The sequence below is a fragment of the Ascaphus truei genome, chromosome 7, assembly GCF_040206685.1.
Source record: "Ascaphus truei isolate aAscTru1 chromosome 7, aAscTru1.hap1, whole genome shotgun sequence".
In the NCBI taxonomy this organism is placed as follows: domain Eukaryota; kingdom Metazoa; phylum Chordata; class Amphibia; order Anura; family Ascaphidae; genus Ascaphus; species Ascaphus truei.
In genome coordinates this window covers 88,170,563-88,186,704 of record NC_134489.1, presented here as the reverse complement: position 1 = coordinate 88,186,704, position 16,142 = coordinate 88,170,563, and the positions used below count along the sequence as shown (strand labels likewise).

At 44.4% G+C, this 16,142-nt stretch overlaps 1 protein-coding gene across 11 annotated transcripts in view; it reads left to right on the top strand.

The window, feature by feature from the left end:
• Nucleotides 1-10,034: 10,034 nt before the first annotated feature.
• The window catches only part of FMNL2 (formin like 2), a 213,420-nt gene continuing 207,312 nt past the window's right edge, over nt 10,035-16,142 (top strand). For 9 of the 11 annotated variants that reach the window (XM_075609395.1, XM_075609384.1, XM_075609392.1 and 6 more), the window contains exon 1: nt 10,035-10,554. In XM_075609395.1, the coding sequence (XP_075465510.1) occupies nt 10,438-10,554 (117 nt within the window). In that variant the 5' untranslated portion in view covers nt 10,035-10,437. The remainder of the gene's footprint in view (nt 10,555-16,142) is intronic. The other 2 variants (XM_075609391.1, XM_075609393.1) reach the window with 1 other exon arrangement.

Genomic DNA, 16,142 nt, shown 5'->3' with positions numbered 1-16,142 from the left:
AATGGAAAATAAAAGTAAAAGCTTTTTTTTTTTTTTTACCAAAACACTTTTTCTCAAATGTACTAAACATTTGCTCCAAAATAAACATAAACATCAAAATACAGTATGAGGTTTCTAATATAAAAAACTGTCAAATGTCATATCGGGTCATATTTACTAATTGTGAACCTGGGGCAGTTCCTGGTGTCGACTCCTTGTGACATTGGGCAAATCACTTTATCTCCCTGTGCCTCAGGCACTAAAATCATAGATTGTAAACTCATCTGGGCAGGGGCTGCGTCTGTACAAATTCATATTTGTTGCGTGCTCAAATGTACTTGTGAGCGTTTTGAGTCCCATTAGGAGAAAAGCGCTATATGAAATAAAGTTATTATTATTATTTTGTTAGTCCAGCTCTAAGTACAGGTAGTCCTCGTTATCCAACGTTTCACTTTACAACGAACGGCATACCCAACGCTTTGCAATGCAACCCTAAGGGCCGGTCTTCGACACCAGAATGCGTTATCCAACGCTCACCGCCACTGATTAACATGGGACTCACTTTACAACGGTTTCACTATCCAACGCTACTTCCAGAACGGATTCCGGTGGATAACCGAGGACTGCCTGTATTTTGCACATGACCAATGATATTTCATAAGCAGGACATGACGTGCTTTTAAAATGAAGGCTGCTGATAACGTAACTGCTCTGTGCCAGAAGGAATGTGTTTGTTTTTCTTTGCTTTCCAGCAGTGAAGGCGTTAATCATTGGGGCAAATGCTTCAACTGAAGCCATAAAAAGCCTTCCCTTTCCTTAAGAGAAAAGACACTCGGCCATGAAATCAAGAATGCTTCAGTACTGCAAGTACAGCCTCAGGTGTTCAAACAGGAGCCGGTAAAGTAAGGTATTTTCCAGCTGCTATTAATAGCTCTGCAAACTTCAAAGTGCTGGGTGCATTTAATTGTCAAACCTTTCAGTTTTGCTTTCTTTTATGAAAGAGAAAAAAAAACTGTAGCATCAAGGGAAGATGAAATATAGTAAGAAGGCCACCAAAACCCCCCAGAACAGTATCAGTTCAAAGACTTAATAAGTGACAGGAATACAATAGAACCCGATTCATTTCTAAAATGCTATTTCTAACAAGCCTGTTGATGAACTATGAAGTCAATGGTACATTTTTTTTAATAGCATAGTAGCAGTGAGATATACTTTCCATTGCAGGCCTTTGGGAGCAGGTTAACTGTACAGCTGCCGACCCTTCCCTTAGCTGTGACACTCCCATCATGTGGAACTCATTATGAAAATATACTAATAGCTCATCCCTACTCTAAGGATGTAATGCCAATGGGACAAGCAGAGCTCATCCCCTTGTAGAAGGGAATTCCCCTGCTACAAGAAAGATTTGTTTTTGGTCTTGGTAAATGTGGTGTGTTCCTTTTTAAGGAGAATTTTGAGAAAAGGAAATCAGAGAACTTTTATTTTTGAAAGTGTCGTTGACAATGTGAGTTGAAATGAAAGAGCACACAGATATGATATGGTGAAATTTTACAACTGCAGATTTCAGTTGCAAAGGGGGTTCTTAGAAAATTCACAATGAGTCTACAAAATATATGAGATCAATATTACACACACACACACCAGAAAGTACAGGTGGCTTGTTAACGGAAATAGGAGTGGTAACATTGGAGTAAGCAAGTTGTCTCCATTAAGAGTACTATCTTTGAGGTCAGTCGGATTACTCATACGAGAATGCTTTCATGTGTATTTATAAAAAATGTTTGCAGCCACTGCTTAAAGTCCTGGTCCCACTTAATCACGGATGTTGAAGATGCAAAACATGAAAGCACAGTACCGTGTAACACCGTCCGTACCATTTGTGACATTTGTTCTTTAGCTCAAAGAACTAGATGGGTCATCACTTGAGTCTAGGCGCAAAGTTCACCTTTCCTGTCTTGCCTTCAAACACTTTCTGGGCAAGCTACCCATCTACCTGAACAAGCTTCTCACCCCTACCATATGCAGCACTTATCATTTGAGATCTGACTCGAAAAGACTGTTCATGGTCCCAAGGCTCAACAAAGTATCCAGCCGCTCCTCCTTCTCTTACCGTGCACCCCAAAACTGGAACAACCTTCTGGAGACTCTCACATCCACCACCAGTTTAAGTTTTTTCAAAACCAAAGCTGTCTCACATTTTAATCTTGTCTGTAACGGTTACATACGCTCATAATATATATTATCTCTAACTGTGCACGCAATGTCTTGTATATAATGTATACCCTGTTCACTTATGTAACTGTAACAGGGGATTTGTCCCTGTTCAAAAAGGTGCCTCTAATCCAGCAGTGTGGTGGTTAACTGCTGGTAGTCAATTAACCAACACCACCTGGCTGATTAGAGGTTGGTTAGAAAAGCCTGCCTTTGAGACAGGAAGAGAGATTCCTTAGTCCACAACTGGGCTGACCAAGGAAACAGACAGGGCAGAGGTTCCTGAGTCTCACAGATGAGACTGACAGAGGGATCACAGATGTCTGGAGCTCACAAGACTTCTACACCTGAATGCTGAGATAACCTGAGGAAAAGGCAGCAACCCAGGAAAGAGAGAAGCTTTCCCCCTACAACTACGAGACAGATAAGACTTTTCTTATGACTGATTATCTATGTCTGTCTATATATATATATATATATATATGTAGCCATGTTTAAAAATGGTATACAGTTCTCTCTCATACTGGCAGTAAGCCTGGTTAATATACAGGATTGCCAGCATCAATCATGGAGGTTTGCCCTCACACCCTGGTGAGGTGTCATATGTAGTCAAGGGGAGTGGCAACCTGCTCTGAGTCCACTGATAGTGACATCAGAGATGTGGCTTTTCCCTACGTTATATAAGACACAGCACTGCCCAAAGTTAGGTGTTAATTGTGTCTTGACTGAGTGTTCAAGTGTTAATCTGTATAGTTCAAGAGAGTGGTTCTGTAGTGAGTAGTAAAGCTGACAGGCCCAGAGAGTGGCTACACTGTGTCCAGGGACCGGCACAGGGGGTGATCTCCCTGAGGGGAGAGGTGATCCAACTCCATTGGGAGGGCAGATTCTTCTGAAGGAGAGTGCTGTGAAAGAATGAGCGGCTGAGCTGTTTGCTGCGAGGGGCAGTTGCCTGAACCATCAATAAAGATGCCCCTGTTCACCAACACCCTCATGTGTGAGTCTGGAATTACTCAGCAGAGGAAGGCACCACGGAGGAGGTCCTCATCAGAACCATTCCCCTGCGGATGCAGAAATCCTGATGAGGTGGAGGCGCTGCACCAACAGTAGGTAGGACTCAAGCACACTACCTCAGCTGCCTGTCTGGCTGACATTCCCCATAACAACATCATGCGGGAGACTCAGGAGTCCTGTAGCCAACAAGTGCACCACCAGACACATCCATGTAATGGGGACCGGTCAGACCACAGGGGCCAATCTGAGATTGGGTGGGTCAGGAGGGTCCAGAGGATTTGGGCTGGTGAATCGCTGGACAACAAGTGTAAATATACTCCAACGTGGAGCAGATTTTGTTTGTGGATTTTCACATGTTTGCTGTGTTGAAAGCAACAGGCGCAATAAAGCCTTATTTAATGTCACCTTAAAACCAGTCTCCATTGCGTACCTGTGCACACATCTCTTACAGTAACCATGTACTATTTGTCATTTTAACTCGATTAAAGGACATACTTGAAAACGAGAGGTAACTCTCAATGTATTACTTCCTGGTAAAACATTTTATAAGTAAATACATTTGTTTTAAGAATAATTTAAACGTCACATTCTCGATATATCGACAGGGGTAAAACTGCAAGGGCCCTTATCATTTCTTGAGAACGGCACTTTTACTCATTTCTAGTGGATAGGCCTTCCTCTCCCATTTATGACACCTACACATAGAAAGTTTGGTGGCTGAGAGCGCGAGGCAGCGTCATTTAGACGCGAGGGGGGGCGCGACCGAGGAGGGAGCAGGTAGAGGGGACGCAGGCGCGGGGAGTTTGCGCACCGCTGCTCTAAGGTGTTTGTTAAAATAATTATTTCACCTATGCATAAATGGCCTGCCACTTTAACACTACGGTTTATTTATGGTTACTGCGAAAATCTTTCACAATTTACTTACAGACCAAAGCCACAGTATACAACCCAAGGGGTTTCTTGTCTCCCTTAATTAAAATGCTGTTTTTGAATGCAATAACTTAGCACCACTGATGCAGTTGCTCTGATTTCATTATCACTTAAGAGTTCTGGGATACCACGGCATAAATTATAATACATATAAATAGTAACTTTAATACTTGGGATAAAGTTTCGTTTTCATTAACAGCCTAACAATGTTTCATTCACTTACACCAAATAATCGCGTGAGAAAAATAAAGTGACTTCTATGCAATTATAACTTGGTGCGGAGAGGGTAGGCGATGACAGATGCTGAGCTATTTTTGGAAGATTGTAGTCTTAACTATAGGTTTAAGATGCATTTTCACTTCTCAGTCGGTGTGTTGGCAAGGCATGGAGTGCCTTCATTGTCTTCATTGTCACTAAGTTTCGACAAGGGGTATCGGGGCTCGATCCAACGTTACCTGCCATTCAAGTCAATGGGGGTTAACACGGAATTGAGCTCCAATCAGTGGCGTAACTGCGCCATGTGGGGCCACCGAGCAATGTTGCGGCGTCATGACGGCATGATGGAATAACGTGTTGCCATGACGCCGCAGCATCGATGTAGGAGGGTTGCTCTGTTACAACGGCCCCGCTCTCTCCTCCTGCAATCAGTTTCATTGCTGTGTGGTATAGCGTGGGGCCTCAGTAACCGCATGGAGGGGTTCATCACGAATCCGGAGGGTCCCCACTCCCGAGCTGGGGCCCTCGGGACATTCCCGGGGCTTCCCAGACAGTAGTTAAGCCACTGGCTCCAATGCCCGGTATTGGAGTTTAGTGAATTCCAACCACAGAGTTTACTGCATTGTAAGCACAGCAAATAAAAATGCCACTTGCGACTACATTCACGTCTCCCACAGGTCTGCAACCCTGCCTTTCCCCATTATCTCTTGGCATGCATTGCTTCCACTGCAGCCAAGGATTCTGGGTAATGATGTGCAAATGAGCCCTCACATTGTGACTGAAACAGTTGTCTTCACTTAAAATTCTGCCCAGTGACAGGCACCATGGTAAAGGGCAGCGATGTCCATTATCATTGTACATTCTGAATAACGCATCAAAGCAAAACAAAATGTCAAATTTTCGGGAGAACGCAAGTTCACCCGAAGACACTGGCAGAAAGTTCCTAATATCTGTATATATTTCAATACATTTGAAAATGTTTAAATACATTAAGGTCATATTTACTAAGCAGTACTATGCCCTAAGAAAACTTAAAGCCGATTAACTTTACAAGGTCAAAATCAGTGAGGTTTGGATTCTCGGGATAAAAAGAAACCTTACATTCTCACTGCTCTGGGTTAATAAAAGCCGCCTTAGACTTTGGGGGGCTCAAGGTGGCACGCTGGCGGTGGGGCATCCCCTGTGAAAAAAAGTTAAGGGGACTTACCTTAAAAAACGGCCCTCCTCTGGCAGTGTCACGGCATCATGGCGTCATGTAATGTCACGTTACCATGGCAACATGGCGTCATATGACGTCGCTCGCCATGGCAACGCGACGCTACAGCAGGCGGGCCGCTCCAGAGAAGGTAAGACCCCGCTCTCAAAGGAAAAACCACACACCTACCACTTGGTGAGAAGTGGTCCTGCCGGTCCGGGGGCCCAGTGCTCTCTCCCCCAGCTCCCCCCTCCGGTCGGGCGGAAGTTGGATCCCGACGAGAGTTGGGAGAGGAGGGAGCCTTGCCCTAAGACCGGCCCTCTTAAAAATAATAGTAAAATGTTGAGTTACTAAAGTGAGACGCCTTTTAAATGTATGACACCAATGAAAATGCAATGGCGCTACCTTTCAATGGGTGGATTTTCCTCCAGATTAGGTTAGGTAGCTGTACTATTGCAAACGTGCTGGTGCTGTACCTGGTTTCGGGAAGACCCGATTGTGCCACACAAAAGGGAACGCTCTCTTAACCCTTCTTTAAAAGGATTAGGCAACTGGCCGATGAGGATTACAAAGTAGTGGTACTGTGTCTTGTCTAATTTGTAAAAACAAATATCTATGTTCATTAAACTTTTTGCCCGAATTTTAGAAAGATTTAAGCTATAACTATGCTGAAAAATAGGAAGGGGATAGGCTTTCTAAGACAAGTCCCCCTGGTATGTGGAATAATAAATTTCTAAATAAAATAAAAAAGCTGTGTGTGCTGTGCACACGCATAGTAAGTGAAACTTCTTTGTTTTTTGTCACAGAAATTGTATTTGTGATGGTGATGTTTTTAATTAAAAATCACAACACAATTTCACTTCCAAAACACAAAGAAGTTTGACCGCATGTTTTAGCTATTTGCACGTCTATATTTATAGTAACTAAATTCTTTGTGTCTGCGTGTGTCAGTCAGTGTGTGTGTGTGTGTGTCTCACTCTCTCTCTCTGTGGTGTGTATGTCTCTCTCTGTGTCCTACCCCCTCCCCACCCTCGGGGGCGGTGTTCGGCGCATCACTGGGGTGTGTGTGTCTGTCAGTGTGTGTGTCTGTGTGTGTGTGTGTGTGTCAGTCAGTGTATGTGTGTGTGTGTCAGTCAGAGTGAGTGTGTGTGTCAGTCAGAGTGAGTGTGTGTGTCAGTCAGAGTGAGTGTGTGTATGTGTGTCAGTCAGTGTGCATGTGTGTCAGTCAGTGCGTGTGTGTCAGTCAGTGTATGTGTGTGTCTCTCCCACTCTTTCTGTGTGGTGTGTATGTCTCTCTGTGTCCTGCCCCCCCCCCCTCTCCTGACTCCCCCTACCCCCGGTGGAGCTGCGGACATGGCTGTGTCCTGCTGCAGCCAGCCCCCCGGCGGAGGTACGGCGCCACAGTAACGCTTGCGCGTGCTCAGCACTCTTTCACCCCCCCCTGGTGTTGCTGCGACGGACGCAGCGCGCTCAAACACCCCCCCTGCTCCTCCCATTACTGGACCGGAGCAGGAGCAACAGGGCATCACAACTGCGCATGCGCAGCATCTGTCAGCGGGCGTGTGGGGGGAACGGCGGCCGTTAGGAGCTGCGCCGGCGGCGATATGTCAGCGGGCGTGTGGGGGGAGCGGCGGCCATTACGTGACATCATTTCCGCTTCACATTTTCGTCTCCATGTCTCCAGTTTTGTCCCATCAAAATTGACTAGGTGCCACTAAAGAAGTTTCACTTCAAAAAGTAGTGGTACTCTGGGTGTGGTTTATGCTACATCTATATCTATGTATTATGAACAGAAATAATTTGTTTCCTTAAACAATAAAAAGTGAAAGGTCGGTAAATAGTATTGTACCTTCATAGACCTTCCCATCTGACCTTAATACCTGAGACTTCATTGAAGAATATGAAGCCCATAAAAACCTACAAATCTCTCATTGCTCTTGCCGCCCCCTCCCCCCCCATCTTGTAGCACTCATCTCTCACTACACCCCTTCCTATCTCTTTGATCCCTGACTGTCACAGTTCTCACTCCCTCCCCACACCCCCAGCACCCTATGCCTCCTATCGATTTCAATCATTTGCCTTACTTGCCCCCCTCCACTGGAACAAGCTCCCCCACCACATTCAATCTGCCCCCTTTCTAACTCTCTTCAGAAGCTAACCCGTAACTCATCTCTCCATCGCATTCTGTGATCCCCCGTTAACCTCCTAACCCATCCCCTCCTCCCCAACACCCATGAGCTCCCCTACCCTCACCCCTTCCTAAAGTCTCTCCAAAGCCATCCAAAGTCACCCATCTCACCGATCCAATCGCCTCCACTGTCTCCATGTTCAGACCCATCACCATGCCACTGACAAGACTAAATCCAGAGACATAACCTCAACCCCTTCTCACCAACCAAGCAAGCTCTCAATGCACCTAACCCATAGCTTGACCATAATGTTTCCACCCCTGCCCATAACACAAACATCTTAACAATTACTCTATGCCCATCACATGAAATGTTCCATATGTAACCCCACCACTATTTTACTAACTAATGTACAGCGCCAGGGGGCGCTATATAAAAGTTGTTATAAATAAATAAAACCTAGCTGGCTTCCCGAAACAAATCTAACCATACTAATCTGGGCCGCAAACAGATCTCCCAGGGCCCAGGACTAGAGTTTTGCCCCTCCTCCGCCCCACCGTGTCAGCTGTCTTGCGAGCCCCCGCCTCCATTTCACACCTCACAAGCCCCCTCCTCTATTTCCCCCCTCTTCCCATGTATTTTTCTCCCCCCATCTCAATCATACCACAAATACATTTTTTTTTAAATCCTCCCACCACATACATACAAAAAAACAACACCCCCCAAATACATAAAAAAAACTCTTACCTTGAGTATGGTCTCAGGCCTCTGGTGCCCTGGCTCTCACCCAGCTTCCTCGGGCCTCCTGCCAGGCCTGCCTCTCTCCCTCACTGTCCTAGGCCTCTCTCTTTCATGCCGCTGCACGTGCCTTTGTCAGAGAGAGGCCCCCGCGGAACAGTGAGGGAGTCCTGCAGCTGGGAAGACCCGGGGTCCGACCTCCGGCCGGGCCCAACTTCTTTGTCTGGTTGCCGGACCTCTCGTTGCCTGCCAGGTCCCGACTCTCCCCAGTTGCGGGCCTCCCTCACTGTTCCGCGCCAAACCTTACTCATGCTGGTGTGCGCCGGAAGCTGGCCCCAATATCTGCCGTGCAACAGTGAGGGAGAGGCAGGCCCACAGCTGGAAGAGTCGGGGCCCGGCGGCAACGAGCGGACCGGCAGCCGGGCACGTTGGGCCTGATCTCTCTCCGGGCCCAACATCCAGCACTGGCTGGCCGGGCCCCCTACAGCCACCGGGCCCAACTTTCAGCACTAGCTGGCCGGGCCCCCTACAGCCACCGGGCCCAACTTTCAGCACTGGCTGGCCGGGCCCCCTACAGCCACCGGACCCAGCTTCCAGCACTGGCTGGCCGGGCCCCCTACAGCCACCGGGCCCAGGACACTTGTCCCAGCTCTCCCCCCCTGTCGGCGGCCCTGATGCTAATAGCAAAGATTTGGCTGCTTTCATTGTTTTGAAAATTAGTTACAAGTAAGATTTCTTTGGGGCTTCTGTATGTTAGAGTATCAATGAAGTGTTTTATTTACCCTTTGTTCACCCTGTCCTTATCAGAGAGACAATAAATATAAGAGAAGTTGGGCGGGGAGGACTCGGCTGTACAAGCACTTGGAGAGGAAATCCCCTCCAAAACCTAACTTTAAAAAAGTATTTACAAATACATATATGCCAAATTTGCGTAATAAAAGCATAATTCACAGAGATGTGACACTAAACATGCCAGTGAAATTAGTTACCTTTGGTCCTAGAAGGGATTGTCCCTTTAAATAAGCGAAGAACTAAGAGGATTGACTATGATTCTACTAAAACACTAGTCAATATGTGATGATACAAGGGGACACAGTGACACTAGTTTTTCAATAAAACCTAAACTTATATGTTTTTAAGGGTATCTATTTAAAAAAAAAATATTCACCATTCTTTTCTTATAGCATAAGTAGCATACATATAAGCTAGATCCAGACACTTCTGCCAGGGTCACTGACTAATAGGCCTGGAACACTACATTTTTGTTTACAAACCCACAATTTCACTCTCTTTTTTTTTTTTAAATATAGAGGATATATTAAAAAAAAATAATGAGTCACCCTGTCCATATTGAGTAAATATAGCAAAAACCTTTGCAACAATGAAAGCACGCTTGTTCAACAAGGATTTGCCCTTCCTGCATTCAAGCTCAGTGCCAATTCATATTTAAATGCCCAAGCCAGACTAGTAGGCATTTCTAGGTCTGGGTTTAGGATGCCTGCAGCATCTAGTGCTGAAATCAGAACCTGGCATCAAATCACCCTCACCCGAATGCTTAGTAATCACTTCCAGGAGATCACTAGAGGGAGCCTTGCTCTTCTCCTTGGACAATAAAGGGAGTTTCCATGTTGTGTTCATGCTCTGGCTGCTGTAAAAGCCTCTTGTGCTCTTCACACCAGCAGCAGCAGCAGCAGCACCGTAAGCGGGGAGTGGTGTGCAAATTGTGCAACATGCAGATGGGACCCGTGCCTCCTGCCCCCTCCGTAGGAAACAAGTCCGGCTTTTTCTGGAGGGCACAAAGGGGCACGAAGGGGGACGAAGTAGAATTGTGCTAGAAAGAGCCTTGGGTCTTTTGTTGGACCTGATTCTTCCCTGCTGCTGGATCTCGCTTTGGCTGCGTTTGCTGGGCAGATTGGGATCAGAGAGGGGAGGTTGGGGGGCACAGGACAAGCGGCTGTGTGCTGCTGGATAGCTCCCTTTCTTGGGCAGCCTGAGAGGTGGAGGTGGCCTGTGCAGTGGCTGCGCATCATGGGGAATGCAGGCAGCATGGATTCTAACCAGACTGATTTCAGGGCTCATAACATGCCTCTCAAACTGCCCATGCCGGAGCCAGGGGAGCTAGAGGAGAGGTTTGCCACCGTCTTGGTAAGTGCTCGCTGTTTTACCCCCTTTTGCAAATAGAATCCGCTTTGTAATGTTACATTATCAGAGTGAGAGATAGGAAAGGTTAATCTTTCTCTTCTGTGTGCAAACTGCTTGTGGGAAAAGACCTATTGTCTGGGTAAGGGGGCTGATTGTTTGCATGGGGGTGGCTCTCCTAGCACGTTTCTGCTGGATCTTTTCATGGTCCTTTTGAATGGAGGGATCTTGCTTTGTAGTGGAAAGATTGGGATGTTGTCCCATGTGGAGATATTATACTGTCTGTGCATACAGTAAAAGAGAGAGCATGGGCAAGCTGTCTCCCCTTGAATGGTGGCTTCTGGAAACCTGCATCTCATTAGTATCAGAAAAGTATCACATCTAAAAATGAAAAGTCACTGACCTCAGAAAGAAATGAAAGTCTGCATAGAGCTTAATTACAGCTTGTATTTTCTGCTCTGCATTGACTGTCTTATTCTGTTCGTATGTGGCATCTACAATGATTGTGAGACATACTGCAGGATGTCAAAGCTTAAGGAAATGTATGTGTCCATGTCAAGTCCAGTGAAGTTTTATAAAACATTAACTTTCAGCTTGTTTAATGACTGTGGAATTGCACTTCGTGTTTACTTAGTTCCAGTAGATTTCTGTTGAGTGGTTGTAATTCTATCCATGTTCCTTACAAAAGAATCCTGGAGCCCTTCACAACAATTATGCTATCAATAGAATATTATGGTCATGTGAAAAATGTGATCAGTTTTCTAAGGGCATACAGTGTGGCTGGTGACGGTGGGATTTCTCTTTATGGTAGGGGGGTTCCTTCTCTAACACCAGTTTTCCTCCCTGTGATAGGAGTCTTGATTGATTGAGTCTATAAAGAAACAATGTGACAAATGTGAGGGAGGAGAGGAAAGATAGCACTTCTGTCTTTGCACTCTTTTCTGACTTTGTTAAGAAAACATGTTAGTGGGTAGGGGTGAAATGTGGCCAAAGCTCAACCTGCATTTGGTATGTAAATTAATTCCCCCTGTTAAGTTATTCAGATAAACTATCTGGCACATTTTAAATGACTGAATTTCCCAATGTCATGTAAACATTCACACTGGAAGTAGTTTATTAACTAGGTATTTTACTAGGCATACTTACATGTCGCTGATGTCTTAAGAAAGGTCACAACATTTGGCTCAGGTGTTAAATATATATCCAGATTCAGCAACAAAAACCCCTGTAATTATTTCAGAAATGTTAGAGTAAATGTGTGTGATAAATTAGTTGTGGCTCCTTTTGAGTAAAGTGGTATTAGCATTGTTCTGCGCTATGGTATATGTTAGTTACTTGGTTATAAATGCTAATAATAATTTACCTTGTGCCAATAGTTGTATTTGCGTACATTATTTTACTTTAATATAGTACTATTATGTTTTATTTTCTTCTTTAAAGAATCGGGTCAAGAGAGTTTACGTATTGAGCTGCAGTCATTCGGGCTCAACCTCATCCTTATTAAAAATAGGAGGCTTACTGAGATCCTTACATTGTTTTTTGGTCACAAGATAGACAGAATTTAGGAATTTTACTTCTCCAGGCTTTCACATTTAGGAACCAGTTTATATGAACCTTGGAGAGTTTGGGGCGGGAGATACTACTGTATGTAATGCTCAAAGATAATAAAATATGCTTAACAAATTATTCTGGTCAATAAAGACATTAACACAGGGTCATAGGGTAACAATACTCCTTACATGGCAACAGTAGTTAGTCCATGTGAAGCTTAGTAACCTAAACTTTAATAAGTACTTTGGTTCATATAGCAAAGAAAAATATAATTTGTGAGGTCTTCAACCCTGCTTTCACCATTATTTCTAAACATACATTGCTTCCACTGCAGCCAGGAATTCTGGGAAATGACATGCAAATGAGCACAGTGTCACCTTGGTTCATATATACATTCTTAGGCCTCGCTCAGACAGGCTGCTACGTCAGCGTGCTTGCGTTCGTGCCTCCGCCGCGCGCTCCTGCAGCCCAGCTATCTGTGCTCAAACGTTGGGTCGCGGCGTAGCGGGGAGCGTAACGAACACGTCACGGAGCATGTTCACCTTTTATTGGCTGAACCAGCTCACGTCACGCGACTGTAGCCCCAAATTTCAATTTGGGTTGTGGCGGTAAAATTTCATAGCGTCAACCCTGCACTTTGCTGCCGGTGGAGTTTTCAGTTTGTAACTCCCACCGAACAACCCGAAATTGTGACGGACGTGCGCGCGCACGACGCGGCCTGTCTGAGCGAGGCCTTAGAAAACTAGTTCTTAACAAAAAGCTAATGGAGGTCATGCCTCTCATGGGTTTATTCACCACATTAAAACCTTTTGAGTTTTTCTGATTGCTTGTCATGCCACCGGGAAATACATTTTTTTAGAGTATTTTTTAAAAATCAACACAAATGTAAGCACAAACATGATCTTCCTTTATTTCAGATAACACACAACGACGCCACAAACTCTAAGTTTATCTCTGAAATGCCAAGTCAGTGACTGTCAATATTTCAGCAGTTTCTGTGTGTTACTATTGGTTCATGTGGGTGAAATTTGCTTCATTCATCCTACTTTCTTTTACATTTTCAGACATTCAGTGTTTTTGAGATTGGACGGTGTCTCAGTTTATTACAATTGTGTGGCAGATTAATGCGTTAATCTGTAAACAGTGCTGACAAATCACTTGTAAACTGATTTTGATGATTGTCTCAATACTACTGTCCAGCTCCTCGCCAATCTGCTAATCTCCCCTTTCAAAGTGTAATGTGTAATGTGCAGGGGGGGGAGAAGGGGGGGGTTATGTGTGCAACTGGAGTTGTGTGGTTCATTGAGTTGTCACTATGTAATATGTGAGGCAGAGGATTTACTATAGTTTGCACATATTAGCTGAATTTACTAAACTAATGTATTCATGTATTGTTCTTACATTGTTCTGGTGTATATTTCAGCAATGTTTATTAGCTTTTGGAATTTTGGCCCGAAGGCTTTAGCTACATACAGCATGGTCATACATTTACTTGAATGTATGCTGAAATGCTAAATAATCCTACTACAATGTAAATGTGGCACTGATGAAGACTTAATTTATAAAGAAGCATATTTTTCTTTTAACAATTTCCTTTCCTTTTTTTAATCTTAATCACATGCTGCAATGTGCAGATTGTTAGAGAGTTTGTTAGTCGTATAACTCAGTTATGATCACAAACAAATTATGACTTCATTCTTTAATGAAGCTATCCCCTCACTAGCATCTAACAAACCCAATATGTATCCATATTCTTTTTTATATATGTTGCAAAATCTCTTAAGGAGAGTTCATATTGCTCCACAGATATTAATGCAGCAATCTTCCCCATTAACAAGATTCAAATTGAGGGAGTCCAAATAATACTTAACAATATTAATGTTAATAATATTAATGTTATTGTATATAGCCTCCTAATGGGACTCACTCATTTTGCAATAACAATGTAGTTCATGGCACTCAGCACTGTATCTGCCCCATAGAGCTTACAATCTATGTTTTGGGGCCTGAGGAGCAGGCAGATAAAGTGATTTCCCCAAGGTTACAAGGAGCTGTCCCCAGGATTTATACCCTGCTTAAGTCAGTGTCAGTGTTTTGAAACTCAGTGCCTTTGATCACTGAGTCACTATTAGTTTGGGTAAACAATATAGCTGCGCCTGCAGATTGAAGTCTCACTCCGACGACCAATAGGAATCCTCAGCGTCACCGGGAACTGGCATTGCAGCTTTCTACTGGGTGGCACTGTGGCCATCTTGTATTACCATTAACATACCTGCAAAATTAAAATGTTACATTTCTAGGCTACTGGGATGTCCCCAGAGGTGAAATACAGAACACCTACACCCCTTCCGAATTAAATATAGATAAGAAATCAAATAAAATTAACAGAACAGATTGCTGTTTTAATATTTAGAGACTAGCTGTTATAGTCCTCACTTTATGAACTATACTAATTATATATATATATTGTATAACATTGTGACCCAGATTTACTAAACAGTCCTAGGCCATGAGATACCTGAAATGAATGGGACATAAGGAGCCTTGTGGCTTAGTACTGTTTAACAAATATTGTCCTCTAAATTCATCTCAAGCACTGGCTACAGCCCTTATTCAGTTTGTTTTAAAAAGATTACATTCGCAAACAAAATAACATGTTCAGCGGTCCATTTGCTGCATTTTGCATCACTTATTCCTTTTTATTGGACTTTGCCTATTAAAGTATGAACCCATTCTGTCAAACTGCATGTGTCACTCGTTCTTGGCCTCAATGTGCTCAGAATAGCCTGAAAGAAAGTCACAAGCTTAATCTTAAAGGCTCAAATGAAAGGGATTATTGTATGCAGTCCTGCATGGCACCCACATTGTTAGAAATGCTAAATTCATGTGTTGCTGTGCATTCCTTTTGCAGTGCTCATTATGAGAAAACATTTGAATAAACAATGAGAATGGACATCACTTGTTTCACCTGTATGTTTAATTTCATGCGGATGTACAACATCATTCTTACAATAGCGTAAAGAGGCTACTTCCGCATGAATAGTGTCTCATTGGGAAATGAGAAGGTTGTTGTTGGAAATTACATGATAGACAGTCCCCCCCCCCCCCCTATTTTACTATAGACCGGGGTGAGCAACTCCAGTCTTCAAGGGCCATCAACTGGTCAGGTTTTCAGGATATGCCTGCTTCAGCACAGATTGAGCCAGGAAGAAAGTTAAAATGAAGTATAGACTGTTTAGATAAAGTTGGGTGGTTGTAAAATAGTATAGATATTTAGACTGTTCAATATTTTCTTTTATAGGTACATTGTTTCACCCCCTGTGCCTGCAAAATGTCTCTGTAAAGCGCTACGTAAAACTAGCAGCGCTATACAAGAACATGCTATTATTATTATTATATATTCACATGCTGATAAATAGTGATTTTATATATACAGTATATGTGTGTGAACAATTATCTAACAGTGATATAAGTGCATACAATTACAAATATATATATATATATATATATACTTGCTGAGAGACCCGGCGTTGCCCGTGAGTTAAATTTCCCGCTAGGGGGGGGGGGGGGGTGGACAGGAGGGGGGGGCACAGTGGACAGGAGGGGGGGGCAGTGGACAGGAGGGGGGGACAGTGGACAGGAGGGGTGGGGTAAGTGGACAGGAGGGGGGGGGACAGTGCACAGGAGGGGGGGGACAGTGGACAGGAGGGGGGGGGGGACAGTGGACAGGAGGGGGGGCAGTGGACAGAAGGGGGGGGTTGCTTAAAATATTCCGGGTCCCTTCTCTTCACTCCCCCTGTATGTTTCTCCGCTCCCCCCTCTCTCTCCACTCCTCCCCCCCCCCATGTGCAGCTCCGGTCCCCACCCTACAGTGTCTGAGACACACACAGATAAGAAACACACAGTGTCACACAGTGACACACACAGTGTCACACACACACACACAGTGTGACACACACACACACACACACACACACACAGGTATGTCACCTCTCCTTCCGGGCGCCACCATCTTAGGCACTCGGCGCCGCGAGGCAGCTGCA